Source organism: Zeus faber (genome assembly GCF_960531495.2).
Source record: "Zeus faber genome assembly, chromosome: 1".
NCBI classification, from domain to species: Eukaryota; Metazoa; Chordata; class Actinopteri; order Zeiformes; family Zeidae; genus Zeus; species Zeus faber.
In genome coordinates, this window is record NC_137193.1 from 27,937,407 (window position 1) to 27,950,480 (window position 13,074).

Consider the following 13,074-nt stretch of genomic DNA (forward strand, 5'->3'; position numbering starts at 1 on the left):
CATTGTCTGGAGCCGAGGATGCAGATAATTGGAGTTTCCACTGTTGACTATTATCCTGCCACTGAGTAGACTTTGTTGTTGACGTTCATTCTTCATTTAAAATAATGATACCTTATCTCTTTCATTCCTGGGCTCTCTCACGGACGTATCACTACTTTTTTTCCAGCACCCTGCTGCTTTCTGTTGTCATTAAATAGCGCGTTTCTCTGAGCAAAGAAGGACTCGGATAGGATTATGGTTTTGCCCAGTGTCCTCGGACAAGTTTTCACCTGTTGGTTTGTTTTCAAAAACACTGACAGGTACATTTTAATCAGATTCAAATTCACTTGGTTCAAATAAACAGTGAAAATACAAATACCTGACTCCAAAGTTCCCTTACTTAAGTTGATTATACTTATATTTCCAGAGGTTCATGGCAGCAGCAGGGTCAGAACAGATTGTCTGTCATGGATGCTTTCTACTTGATTTTTATAATCTAAATTACATTGAATTTCGTTGTCTCCTGCTGCTCCCCCCTCCTCCTGCTGATTGCCTTTTAGGTGTAAGCTGGAAGTCCATGGACAAATTCACTGACCAAGAAAATATACACTTCCCTTCATCAGTCAATCCCTCCATCCCTCTCACTCCTCTCGGCCCAGTCTCTCCCCGGGGAGCTAAAGGAAGCTTTTGCCCTGATATTAGCCCAAGTCCTAAGTCCTCAGACCGGGCACACAGAGTTGGGGGGAGGTGTGTAGTGGCATGGGTTTGAGAGGGTAAAAGCTCTCTGCGGCTTTTGACGTCTCCTCAAATATCCCCGGCTTGACGTAAAACAAGTGACAGTGGGATATTGAGTGGATTTGAAAAGAGACGCTCCCTCCCCCCCCTGACCTTGGCCTCAACCAACATAAGAGTAATGATTAAAAGAAAAGGGTGGTGGGGGGGCTAATACAATCATTGGCTCTGAGGGAAATAAAGGGACGCAAGGAAGAGAGACAGTGGGAATGTCCCCATCATATGGAGGCGCAAACTCTGAAATGAGCCGTCGTCCGCGCAAATGATTTGGCGTAATCGTGATATTTTGTATGAACATTGCAATGATAACCGGTATTTAGAATACATACTGTATTTAATAAGCCTTTTCACAGCACAGGGCAATGCAATATCAGGTCCATTCATTTTCATTCAATTTTTTTTCCTATTGTCACTTATTAGCCCACTAAGGCCGTAATGACTATAAATTGCCTAGCACCACAGACAGACAGCCCTGGGTGACTTCAAGTAAACAGCTGATATAAATGAAGACGGGGACTGTCAAGTCCCAAATCATCTTTGTTGGGGAGTCGTATGGTTGGTTTTTTTTCCTCTGTATTGCATAATAGGCTCTTATAATTAAAAAACAAGGAATGAAAGAAACATTGCTGCTGGACACCTTGGTAATTAGGGGAAGCTCATCTCAGAAAAAAAGACGGCTGTCGGTGTAACGTGTCAAACTTTCCGCAGCGATGAAAGTGACACAGCTAATTGTCGCCTTGTGTCACACTTTCTTCCGAACTTCTTCCCGGATATGAAAAGGCCCGCCCGGGGGAGACATTTCCATGAAGCTGGATGACAGAAAAGTAGTAAAACTGAAGTTGATATTGTCCATTAAGTAGTAATAAATAGTGGCGGGAATGATTCCTGTGACACTACTGCAAAGTTCTGCTACAAAGGCTCGTGGGAGGAACGGCAACCACCAACTGATCAGAAAAGTCCATAAAATGTATCCGAGTAATTATTCATCGAAGGTGAATTTATCCAAGAGCGGCAATTATGCAAAAGGTACATTGGAGTGGATTATTTTCTCTATCCTTGTGGCTATTCAAGGATCCTCTAAGCTTGAATCTCACTTTAGTTCTTCACGTGGTAAAACAACATGAACCTAAACCTAACCTACAAAAATAACCAGTTTAACTAAAAGGATGAAGTTCCCAGAGATGGTGGCCTATAAGTAATTTGTTCTAAATGGAAAAAAATACTTTGATGGGTTCCTTTTGTTTCCACTAATCTCGGGACATTGATGAAAGAGTACTGGGGAGGCGGTTTGTACCAGGACTCACAGAGGCAAAGGCTTTTCTTACCTTTTTCAGTCCGTTCCCAGGGAATGAGCGGCTAACCGCAAAACTGCTGTGGCCGGATGCTTGACACACCATGATTAATCACTGTGGAAAGCGGGTCGGGAACAGGGAGTGACTAATCACCCGTGTATGGCCAGCTGATTTAATCAATCAAGAAAAAGGTTTTAACCTTGCCAATATTCCGGGCAAGGCGAGTGCGCCCATGCGGGCCATACGTGATGAATGACGGAAAGTCGACATTTGTTCATCATTATCATGAGTGGCGTCTCATCAACTACAGTGAAGACTTCTGGATCTGTACGTGATCCCATAGTTCTGGTTCTTTCAATTGGTTCCTGGTTTGGCAAGAAGGTAAGAAGGTGTAGATATTGAGATGGTCATATAGGCATCTCTATGTTGTGTTTTTTTTAGGGAGCACATTAACAATGTTGGTGTCATAATGGAATGTCAAAGGAGAACAAAGGAGCAGAAAAAAAAGGATAATTAGAATGTTTTTCTCTTTAAAATGCATTCTCCACCTTTTCTTGTCATCTTTGGGCGCTGATGGCTTTACACAAGGCGTATTCAGAACCGGCCATCACCCAGATTCAGGACTATTAAAGGGTTGTCAAACCCCATTGACCAGTTGTATTAAACCACTTCTGGTAGAGGGGTTCAGGCCCCTTTCCCCAACTGGTCACAGCTAGAGAAGATAAATAAACTTTCACTCTCAGCTGCTTCAAAATAACCTTTTGTGGCAGTTTCACCTATAACCTTCCACCCAAGAGGCATTTCAGGGACCTCCGGCACAGAGACACAGAACAAGGGGTTGTATTCACCAGTATATTGTAGAGAGTGGGCCAGTTGGGATAAGCCCAGGAGCAGATAGACATGTGTCTTGACAGAGGCTCCTCTCCTGAGTGATTGTGGGGATGGGGGTTTTACCTGCTGCTTGTTAGACAAACCAACGAGCAACAGGTATGCAGTCACTCTGATCCTGGATCCACCAATTACCTAGATCCAGTTTAGGTGTGGCTGCTCAAACCACACCATCACCTCTCATTTGCCTGGATCTTCTTCTCGACAAAATCAAAATGAACGCTTGCTGGCAGCTGTAATTGCATTTAGGTGCGAGCAAACCGAGAGAATGTCTGCGATCAAACACACCAAATATTTTAGGATTTTTCTTTAATTGAGTGTTGAGTTTGTTGTGTTCACAAAGAATTATTGGATTCACTGTTATACTAAAGAACAATGAATTAACACCCATGGAAATTGAGCTCTTAGGGAAAATTCAATCATCATTCAGGACCCTTTCTAATATTTATCCATGTGTACATTCATAAATTTCTTTAACTCACCTTCTACAGTCACAGATCTCTTTTGCTTGAGCCCAGGATCCGGATTTCTCTGTCAATTGAAATGTTTCAACTAATGATTCCATCTTGTTGTCACATTGGTGATATTCAATATTTCCTCCAGAATTCCACCTCCACCGGCGTCACAGCCCCATCAGTCTTACCGTTCAATACCTACCTATGTCTTTGTCAGGACGCTGAACACCTATTCAATCATTAATTCTGTTTCTGCTCAAATTCAAAATATTGTACTAATTGATAATAGGTTCAGTGACAAACTATTTTCTATTCACATGCAACCCTTGTTAAAACAGTTCTTCTGATGATATTTAATGGCTCATGTAATGGCTCAAATCTAAGTTTAGTTATATTTTGCGACTACTACTCATATATTAAAATAAAGTCAATGCAGCAACACAAACTGCTTTACTGAGTAAATAAAAAAAACATATGCATAATATACGTTTTGGATGTTATTTTTCATTCTTGAAATGAACACCCAGGGGACAAACAAAGTTTTTATCTTTTATTCCAAAATCTTCAAAATAAGTTTCAAGTTCAAGAAAGTAGAATAAGCTTAAACACAATGCAAAGCATCATATACAGACGGATAAAATACATTTTTTTATATATTGCAGACAAGCCATGGTGGGTCTTACATATGTACATTATGTATGTAAACTTTTATATACAATATTTTTTACACTTAGAAAAAGTTTTGTTTCTATTTTAATCTTTGTGTGTATATATGTGTATATATATATATATATATATATATATATATATATATATATATATATATATATATAGAGGGTTTTTTTATATTTATATTTATATATATATAGAGATATTTTCCGTATACTCCCCACTAGCATTTGTACTACAATAATGAAAAAAAGAAAAACATTTACATATATGTCAATCTGTTTTTCTCCTCTTTTTTATATTACAAATGTATTCCCATAAAAATATATCTCTGTACAAAACTTTTTTCGGGGATTTTTTTATTTTTCCTTTACTTCAGCCACGTTTCCCCTTTTTCGGCTTTTCGCTCTCCAGGTCCACGTATTGCACAAGCACTCTCCAGAAACAGCAAACGGTATTAATTTCCCCAAATGCATCTTTAATTTGTTGTTATTGTTGTTTTTCATTCTGCGTGGTTGTCCTCCTCGTCGTCACAGAAGTTCGGAGAAATCAGATATAGGGTCCTGATATTATCTTGTTTTTTTGTTGTATGACAAAAATATAAAGGAATAGAAATGTCATATAATAGAATCTGAATCTAATCTGGCTGTAACATAAATCTTAGATATAGGTGATATATTTTATTTTTTCTTTCTTTCAAGGGGGTTCACATGCTCACCAACATCTCAAGTCCATTGTTTTTGTGGGCATGGTGATAAGATTAAAGACGAAGGATCTATTAATCGAATCTGCCGAATAACCAAAGTAATCCAATTGCAAGTCATGGAGTCACAGACATATGTAGGGAAAAAAAAGATTGGGATTTTCAAAATGGCTGGATCCTGGTGTGTTGATTGGAAATGATGGCATTGATTGGATTGGGAGAAAAAGGGGAATCTTAAATGGGCATTTTAAGAATGTCGGCCTTAGAATTGAGGACACACTGATGATGCACATGAATGAATATGAATTAATGTGGTGGCATTATGACTGGATAGACAATTGGTTTTGAATGGTACATAAACATGTGGTCTATATATGATCACCTTGTCTGAAAACAGATCTCCGGCTCTCTCAAGGTTTTTTGTGGTGCAGTTTCCAGACTTTTAGATGAATCGAGGAAAGGAGACTCAGTGTTTCATTATGCGGAAAAAGGCTGTGATGGGTGGGGAGAGGGGGATGTCTCAGAACTGTGTCTGGCTGATAACAAAAATGAGAACTAAACTAGAACTAGAACTATCCCCCAAAATAACCTCTTCTCTACGCAACTCTCACACAATCTCTCTAACAGGGAAATTCACTGATCTACATCTTCATTTTCACTGTATCTCACTTCCTTTAAAGACTTTTCTGGACGGAGTGGTCCCGGAAACTGGAATAAAAGGGAAATTATTGTATAGATGAATACCCCCCCCATTAAGCAGAAACTGCAACCTAGGCCAAAAATACCTGCCAAAAATTCCAGAGAACATCTTGTTCCTTATTTCAAGTTTCCGCCAAACTTGTTAAAACCGGAGGGGGGGCTGAAGTCGGGGTGCTGATCTGACACCAGGTGTTCCTACCCAAATTCTTACCTCGGCTCTAATCCGCTACATCTGAATGTGGGTAATTTTCTTTGGTTGGGGAAGGTATCTTTTGAGAGATGCACAACCAAAAAATACCACGCTCTGCTGACGAGCACATAATTACCAACACATAAACCATTAGCTCAGCAACATACTGTGCTAATGAGCACTTTGCTTATTTAAGGACAAGAAGAGGTTTTTGAAGACTTAAGAAAATGTTGTAAAGAAATATGTAAATCACTCTATAGATGTAGCTGTGTATCTGTGTGAGTGCCAAAGAATATGCATACATTTATATGTTATAATAATAATATTAATAAAATGTCAGGATTTCTGGGCTGTTGTGGGCAAGATGGTCTTATACAGTATTTTCCCTTTTGGGGCTCAGACTATAGCAAAACCGCTGTTCCGTTGACTATCCTAAAATGTTTGACGCCACGGCTGCATATGAATACGCAAATTGAATACAAGCTGCATTAAGATAATGCGAGTGCAACTGCTCGCCTTTCCGTGAAATCCTGAGGGGTAATTCACTTGTTGGGTTTTCCATCAATTTACCACCGACGCAGACACAGGGGCGATATTGTATCCACGCTGTCGAGATAAGCCAGAGTTTTATAAGTAATAAAACTCTAAAAGCAATTACCAAGCTGGAGTGAAACAGATTGATAGAACAAAAAAGTGATTGGTTACAAAGGCCCGGGATTCTGAGGGAAATTATGTGCCCGACTTTAAAGTCTTCATTGGGAGGGCAAATGATGGTGAGGCGCCCCATGGGTTTTTTTTTAGGGGGGGTTGTAGTGTTGTACATCTATGATTGTATGTCGTGTACCATGGCATCACAAATTTCATCCAAATACCTGAAAACATCTCTCACAAAACAAATCAAAGGGTGATGTTGTCTTACACATGAGATACCTCAAAAAACAAAAATGATTATGGGTGTAACGTAATGCTTCTGGAGTCAAGCATGGCGTAATTGATAATCCATCCCTCTCAGTCGCAATGGCGAAATGAATTTGGGGCCTGATGTGAGTTTTGACATCGAAGCAAGGCTGAAAATGACAGCAAATTGCTTGTAATGGGATCAATTTGCCGCGGATCAGTACCACTCATGCATTCCTGCAGGACCTCCAGTAGAGATGCATGAGACGAACACGGGAAAGGAGGATGACGAAAGAATTTTTTTTTTTGGGACTTAAAAATTGTGTAATTGCATCGGAAAGGTATGGGAATTACAACAGGGTTGCGACCACATCTACATTTTTAATCCTCTGTACTTGCCCTTTTCTCTAGTCCTTTCAATGATGTTCAAGAAAGTAAAGCGCCTTTTGGCCAATCGACATGAAAAGTCAATCAGTTGGTCATAGGCCCAAAACCGAATTTCCCACCAAATTTGGTGCAAATCTGTGCTTAGCTTCTTAAGATATTGCGCTCACGGACGAACAGAGGTAACCAGGCAAGATCTGGATTAACGCTGGAGAGCTGCGTATACTACTGTCAGCAGCTGGCCACCACCCAAAATACTGCCAAAATATGTCCCACATCATCCAGTGCAAGATTTCCAGCCTGTGTACCTTCCTTCCTCTAGAGCTGCCACTCATGTTTCCCCCCAAAATATAATTGAATTCAAGGGTGCCGAGGAGACAGAGGGATGTAATCACTGTTTTCTCTGTGTTTTCATCTGCCTAATCATTTCCAATTGAAGTGTGTGGAAAGGAAAGCAGTCACGCCGGCGACTCTCGTGCTGGCACGGCTCCGAGGGAACCTTCTGCGATGGCTTTATATTTCTTTCTTTATTTCTTTCTTTTCCAACAGTGACAAAAATAAAGCAACTCAAAACTCTTATTTGCGTGGACGGGGAGCTGTCAGAAACCCCAGCCCCTGGAGAAAGAGACAGGAATGATGTAAATGAAATCTGGCAGGACTATCTCGGTTGCCTCGGTTTTAACAATGAGCACTTTTGCATTCTGGGGAATTTTTTATTTGGTTTGAGAGTTTTTTTGGTTTTGACCGTCAGCAAACCTTTTCCCTTTTCGCATTCTTGACCTTGGCATGAGTGGAAACCGAGGAATCACGTGGGAAGCATCTGAAGATACAGAGGGAACGATCGCGGGATGACATTTGAGTTGTCGTCCCTCCTCTAAGCCGACACAATGCTGCGCAGTTTGTGCCTAGTGACGAAAGGTTTGACCCTTTTGGATTTGGTTCTTGACGAGTCACTCAGTAAAGAGAGTCGTTCGATTTTTTCCGGATTCTACGTCTGTTTGATTCAGTTGGTTTAAAGCACGGGTGAGCGAGGGAGGACTTCGTCAATGATGAACAAGAGTCCGGTTCAGCTCTGAGTGTGAATGGAGTTCTCACAAGAATCATTTCATTCCGTCCAAATTATTTATTTTGCTGGAATGCAAAGTGTAAATCAGTCACATCAAATACAAATAATGCCCAATGCCTTGACCTTTGGCATAATTAACTTGATCGCCGCCTCTCTTTCTCCAAGTGACTCCCAACTCAGAGTCATTTAAAAGATTTGTTCACTACAAACAAATCGTTCATGAGTCTTGCGTCACTAGGTCTGGCGCTCCCTGCCAGTTGAAAACCGCGAAAGAGTCTTGTGATCTGTGATTTTTCCTCCCTAGGGTGCTAAAATAGCAACTGGTCAGTAAACCCTGTGTCATTCCCCGCAGATATCAGAGTGAGAAGCCAGAGAGTGTCTTATTTTTCTTAAGGGGATCCATTTGGGTGTTTTTACCCTAAAGCAAAGGGTCACAAAAGATGGCAAGAAATACAAAGGACTTGATAGTTCTTTATGCTATCTTTCGCATCAGTAAAAACGTTGCTTGCAGTTTGCAGATAAAATGTCGATGTATTCTAAATGATATCTCTATGTCTGTTGTCTGGTTAAATCTTTTGGGTGGGGGGGGGGGTGATAAGAGACAAATCTAGACAGGAGATGCTTTGGGGCAGATTGCTGATAAAAATACAACTACAGACACACATGCGCATACACATATACTCATCTAAAATACACACACACACACACACACACACACACACACACACACACACACACACACACACACACACACACACACACACACACACACACACACACACACACACACACACTCTCTGCAGTCTCGCTAAGTGCTTTTCCCAGCAGCGTGGGCTACCTTTTAACCCCGGCTTTGGACACGGCTGCCTCAGCAGCAGAGATCCACTCCCTGCTTTCACAACAAATAAGGGGAGAGTCAAGCAAAAAATAAAAATAGTCACGGCGGTAGAGTCCTCGTCTTTTCTGAAGCAGCCTTCACAACCCCATGACCTTTTTTTAAGGGAGAAACTTGTTGGAGATTTCCAATGGCCCTGAAAAGCCTAAAAAAACAACGTCGCCCGATTTTACCTCTGGTACCGAAAGAAGGTCAACGGACGAAACGAGAGAGGAAGGAACCCAACCCAGCTCAGACTCTCTCCCCCTCCTTCTCGCTCTGATTTACCACAGTTTGCCACAGTTTACACGCAGGGCGATCCGTGTTGGCTACAGGTTGTTTCTTCTGCTCCGACAAAACTTCCCTTCGGGTTTTGGTGAAAGACGTGACGGTGGAATGAATCATCATAGCGTTGCTCGCAGCTGCACTTCCCGCCGGCTGCAGTTTTCGGGGGGTGGAAGCGATCCCTCAAAATGCTGTAAAGACGACAGGCGGAGACCCGGGTTAAGTTCCCCAAAAAAGCCTGTTTTCCGGGGGGGGTTTACTTTTTCTTTTGCCCCCTTGGAAAGTGCCCTCGCCACCAGATGTCTGAAAGTTTTGTTTCTGTTGTCGTCGTCGTCGTAGTTTTCTGCTTGTGAAATCTGCTTCCCCATTCACTTTCCTTCTGCCCAGGGAACAGGAGGCATCCACTGGCGGCAGGTAGGCAAGGACCGCGCACCTGTCTCTTCCCTAACGGAAAGGACCATGAACACAGGGGGATGTCGAGGGTGGAGAGGGAGACAAGGGCAATGGCAATCGGGCTAAAGGGGAAATGTATAAGAATGGATGTGGAGAGTGTGCATGCATTATGAGTGGGAACACACACCACAAGAGAGAATCCTTCATTAGTATTAGCAGAATGGGCAACCACTTTCCTCCAGGCTTCACAATGTGTTTCACAATCTGAAAACAAACTGTCTCTGACTTTTACATGGAATAAAAGTAAAACAACCTTCAATACATTAATATGGCCGTATTTATACGACTGAAGATGAAGTTGGGTAAAATGAATCGGATCACACTACACTTGGCAATGGGTTGAGGAAAAATGATGAATGTATTGAGGGAACATAGAGCTGAGGGAGCCGAGGCTCAGACAACATAGGGCTGAACGAACACAGGGCTGAGGGAGAATAGGGTTGATCCATCTCTCCATCTCTCTACCTACCTAACTCTCGCTCTCTGTCTATCCCTCTAGCTCATTCTCTCTCTCTATCTATCCATCCCTCTGTCGACCTATCTATCTACACTATCTGCCTATACTTCTCTCTCTCGCTCTCTCTCTCTCTCTCTCTATATATATATATCCACTGTATCTATCTGTGTGTCTGTCTGTCTGTCTGTCTGTCTGTCTGTCTATCTATCTATCTATCTATCTATCTATCTATTTATTCATATCCAATCGTCACCTTGGGAGGAAGCGGTTGCTATACGGCCGTGCACACTGTGCTGACGGTGAACTCCGTCTCATTCGCCATGATGTCCGTGGGCTGGATGTTGCGGTCGTACATGGGGTTCTCGAACGTTGCCCGGCCATTGGTGTTCTCGTGGCCGACATAGCCATTGAAGGGAACTTTGGGTCTTCTTCTGTAACGAATAAAAGTTGACAAAAGTATCAACACGATGGAAGTATTTGTCCGCATTGAATAAAGAGTGCCTTTGAATGAACACAGATGTACAAGGTCGGTTTTGGAAGTCTGTAATATGACTGTAATACCAATGTAGACACTGTAATCATCCAGTAATAAGATAACAATAATTTATACCTACTCATTCATTGTTATCATACCCATATTGTGGTATATATATTTATTTATATCCCAGCCATACAACCATACTGCCACTTAGTCCCAGCCTAACTTAGTCTATGCGTAGAATCACGTTTTGTATACTTTTGTTTTTGTATCTATCTATCCATGTATCTCTATCTCCATATCTATCCATCCACCCATCCATCCATCTAAAATGAAATTATACTACTAGTAAGGGTTAGGGTTTGCAAGCAGGTAAGCAAGTGGTATTTTGAAATATGCTATATGCTAATTCTATAACACATATGCTATAATATGCTTTCCACCATCAGCGGAGGTGTGGTCCTTACCGGTGTTTGTAGAGGTACAAGGCAAAGCCTGCGATGATCATGGCTATGAAAGGCACAAGGATGGCTGCTGCGACAGAGCTGCTGTTGGAAGCAAAGTTGTAGCCCGGGTTGACTCTGCTCGGGTCCAGATTCTCTGTAGCAAGAAAAAAAATCAAAATAATATAAATAATTAACCTCAGAATTTATTTTTTTTTGCAATATATTCAGCACACAGGGAGTGAGCCGAGACTCCCTGACGGACAAATGGATCATAATTGGGTGATAAACGCAATGACTCCTTGAAAGAGAGAGGTGGGAAATAATCCTCTTTCATCTGCCTGGAATACCGGGGACCAAGAATGTTTGAAACTGGAATAAAATATAATGAAAAGAAGAAAAGTAGTGAGGTGGTGGTCAGGTGCTCCATTATGTACTTATCGTTAATAACAGTTTCCACACCAGGAAAGAAGACAGCCCCCCGCCACACAGACACACACAGACACACACGCGCACATGTACGCGTGCACACATACACGCACGGACACACACACACACACACACACACACGGACACACACACACGGACACACACACGCACACAAAATACTGACAACGTTAAATTCTATTATCCTCGCAATAACTTTTAATTATTGACATCAAGGACTGGTAGCGATGAAGTCATTTCAAATTCACTTTTCCCATTTGGGGCTGCGTGTCTGACGGCCACCTGTCTACTGGCCGAAGCCAAGAACGCTCAAATGAAGTCAGAGGGACAAACGAGAAGTAATTCAATTAGCAGGGCTTGGCGGCGGTCAATCAGCCCCCCCGCTGGATGGGGAGCACACACACACACACACACACACACACACACACACACACACACACACACACACACACACACACACACACACACACACACACACACACACACACACACACACACACACACACACACACACACCAATTGCATTAGCTCGCACCCACTACAATCATCCACACAATAACAGCGGGGCAAAAAAAAAGTTCACAAATAGGGTAGGACTGTTTCCAAGGCAGACGCATGGACACGCATACTCAAAAATACACACATGCACACATTTATCATGCACACATACACACACGAGGACACCCTGGCATCAGCCCCAGCTCTCTCTGTATCAATAAAGAGCTGTTTGCTCAATCTGTGTGCTACTGTGGGTAAAAGGTCGAAAAGAAGGGAGAGGAGTGGTTAGGGAAGGGCAGGGGGGTCATGGGGGTAAAACAGCTGTCAGCGACTGGCGAGACCCCCCCCATCCCCCACCCCGATCCCCCACCCCCCAATTACAGCACACTGTACTCTCTCCTCCCACGACTTCCATCCCATCTTCTATCTCTCTCTTTCATTTCTACACATTTAAGTCCTTTAAACTGCAGTTCTGCAAGTCACTATTTTTTTCCGCAAGACCTCAATATCTATTTTTACTTCATCTAATGGGTATCTGATTTGTGATTTTGAAAATTATTTTTCAATAAAGATAATATTAAGGCAGCAATAAGCCAAAAAGTGGATCTACATTATCTTATAGTATCTACATTTTCTTCTCTTAATGCAGGGGTGGGGAAACGTTTTGGTTCAAGGGCCGGGTTGAGTTTTGAAGACCATGTGAGGCGCCACATGCCAAGTTTACAATTTATTATGCTCCTCCATGCTGAATAAATAACTGCCAAACAAGTATTCCTCGGGATATGAATTTATTTTCTCAGATCTGTTTAAGCAGGAGTGCATGAGTAGCTGATTTGTTTTTTATCAGTTTGACAGCTGTTTTATCCAGGTCGGCAAACTTCCTTTTGTTATCAGTGCATGTAGTTGTCATTTCATATTTCAGTTTTTTTCTCTCCACAGTCAAGGTTCTAAAGCTGTACATTTTGCTTCAAAACACATTGAGTTATATGACAATAGTTTTTCTTGTTATTGATACTTTCACAATCTGGCACAGGGTGGAAAAAAACAAAACCTGTTAATTATCATTATTATTATTATAATCGGGACTATGATGCATTTAATTATTTATTACGAAACAAATACAAT

At 41.8% G+C, this 13,074-nt stretch overlaps 1 protein-coding gene across 1 annotated transcript in view; it reads right to left on the reverse strand.

Annotated features, from left to right (window-relative positions):
* Positions 1-10,354: 10,354 nt before the first annotated feature.
* The window catches only part of csmd2 (CUB and Sushi multiple domains 2), a gene marked incomplete at both ends in the record, with an annotated part of 282,856 nt that continues 280,136 nt past the window's right edge, over positions 10,355-13,074 (reverse strand). The window contains 2 exons of the mRNA XM_080019861.1: positions 10,355-10,514; positions 11,029-11,161. Coding sequence (XP_079875987.1) covers positions 10,355-10,514; positions 11,029-11,161 — 293 coding nt within the window. The remainder of the gene's footprint in view (positions 10,515-11,028; positions 11,162-13,074) is intronic.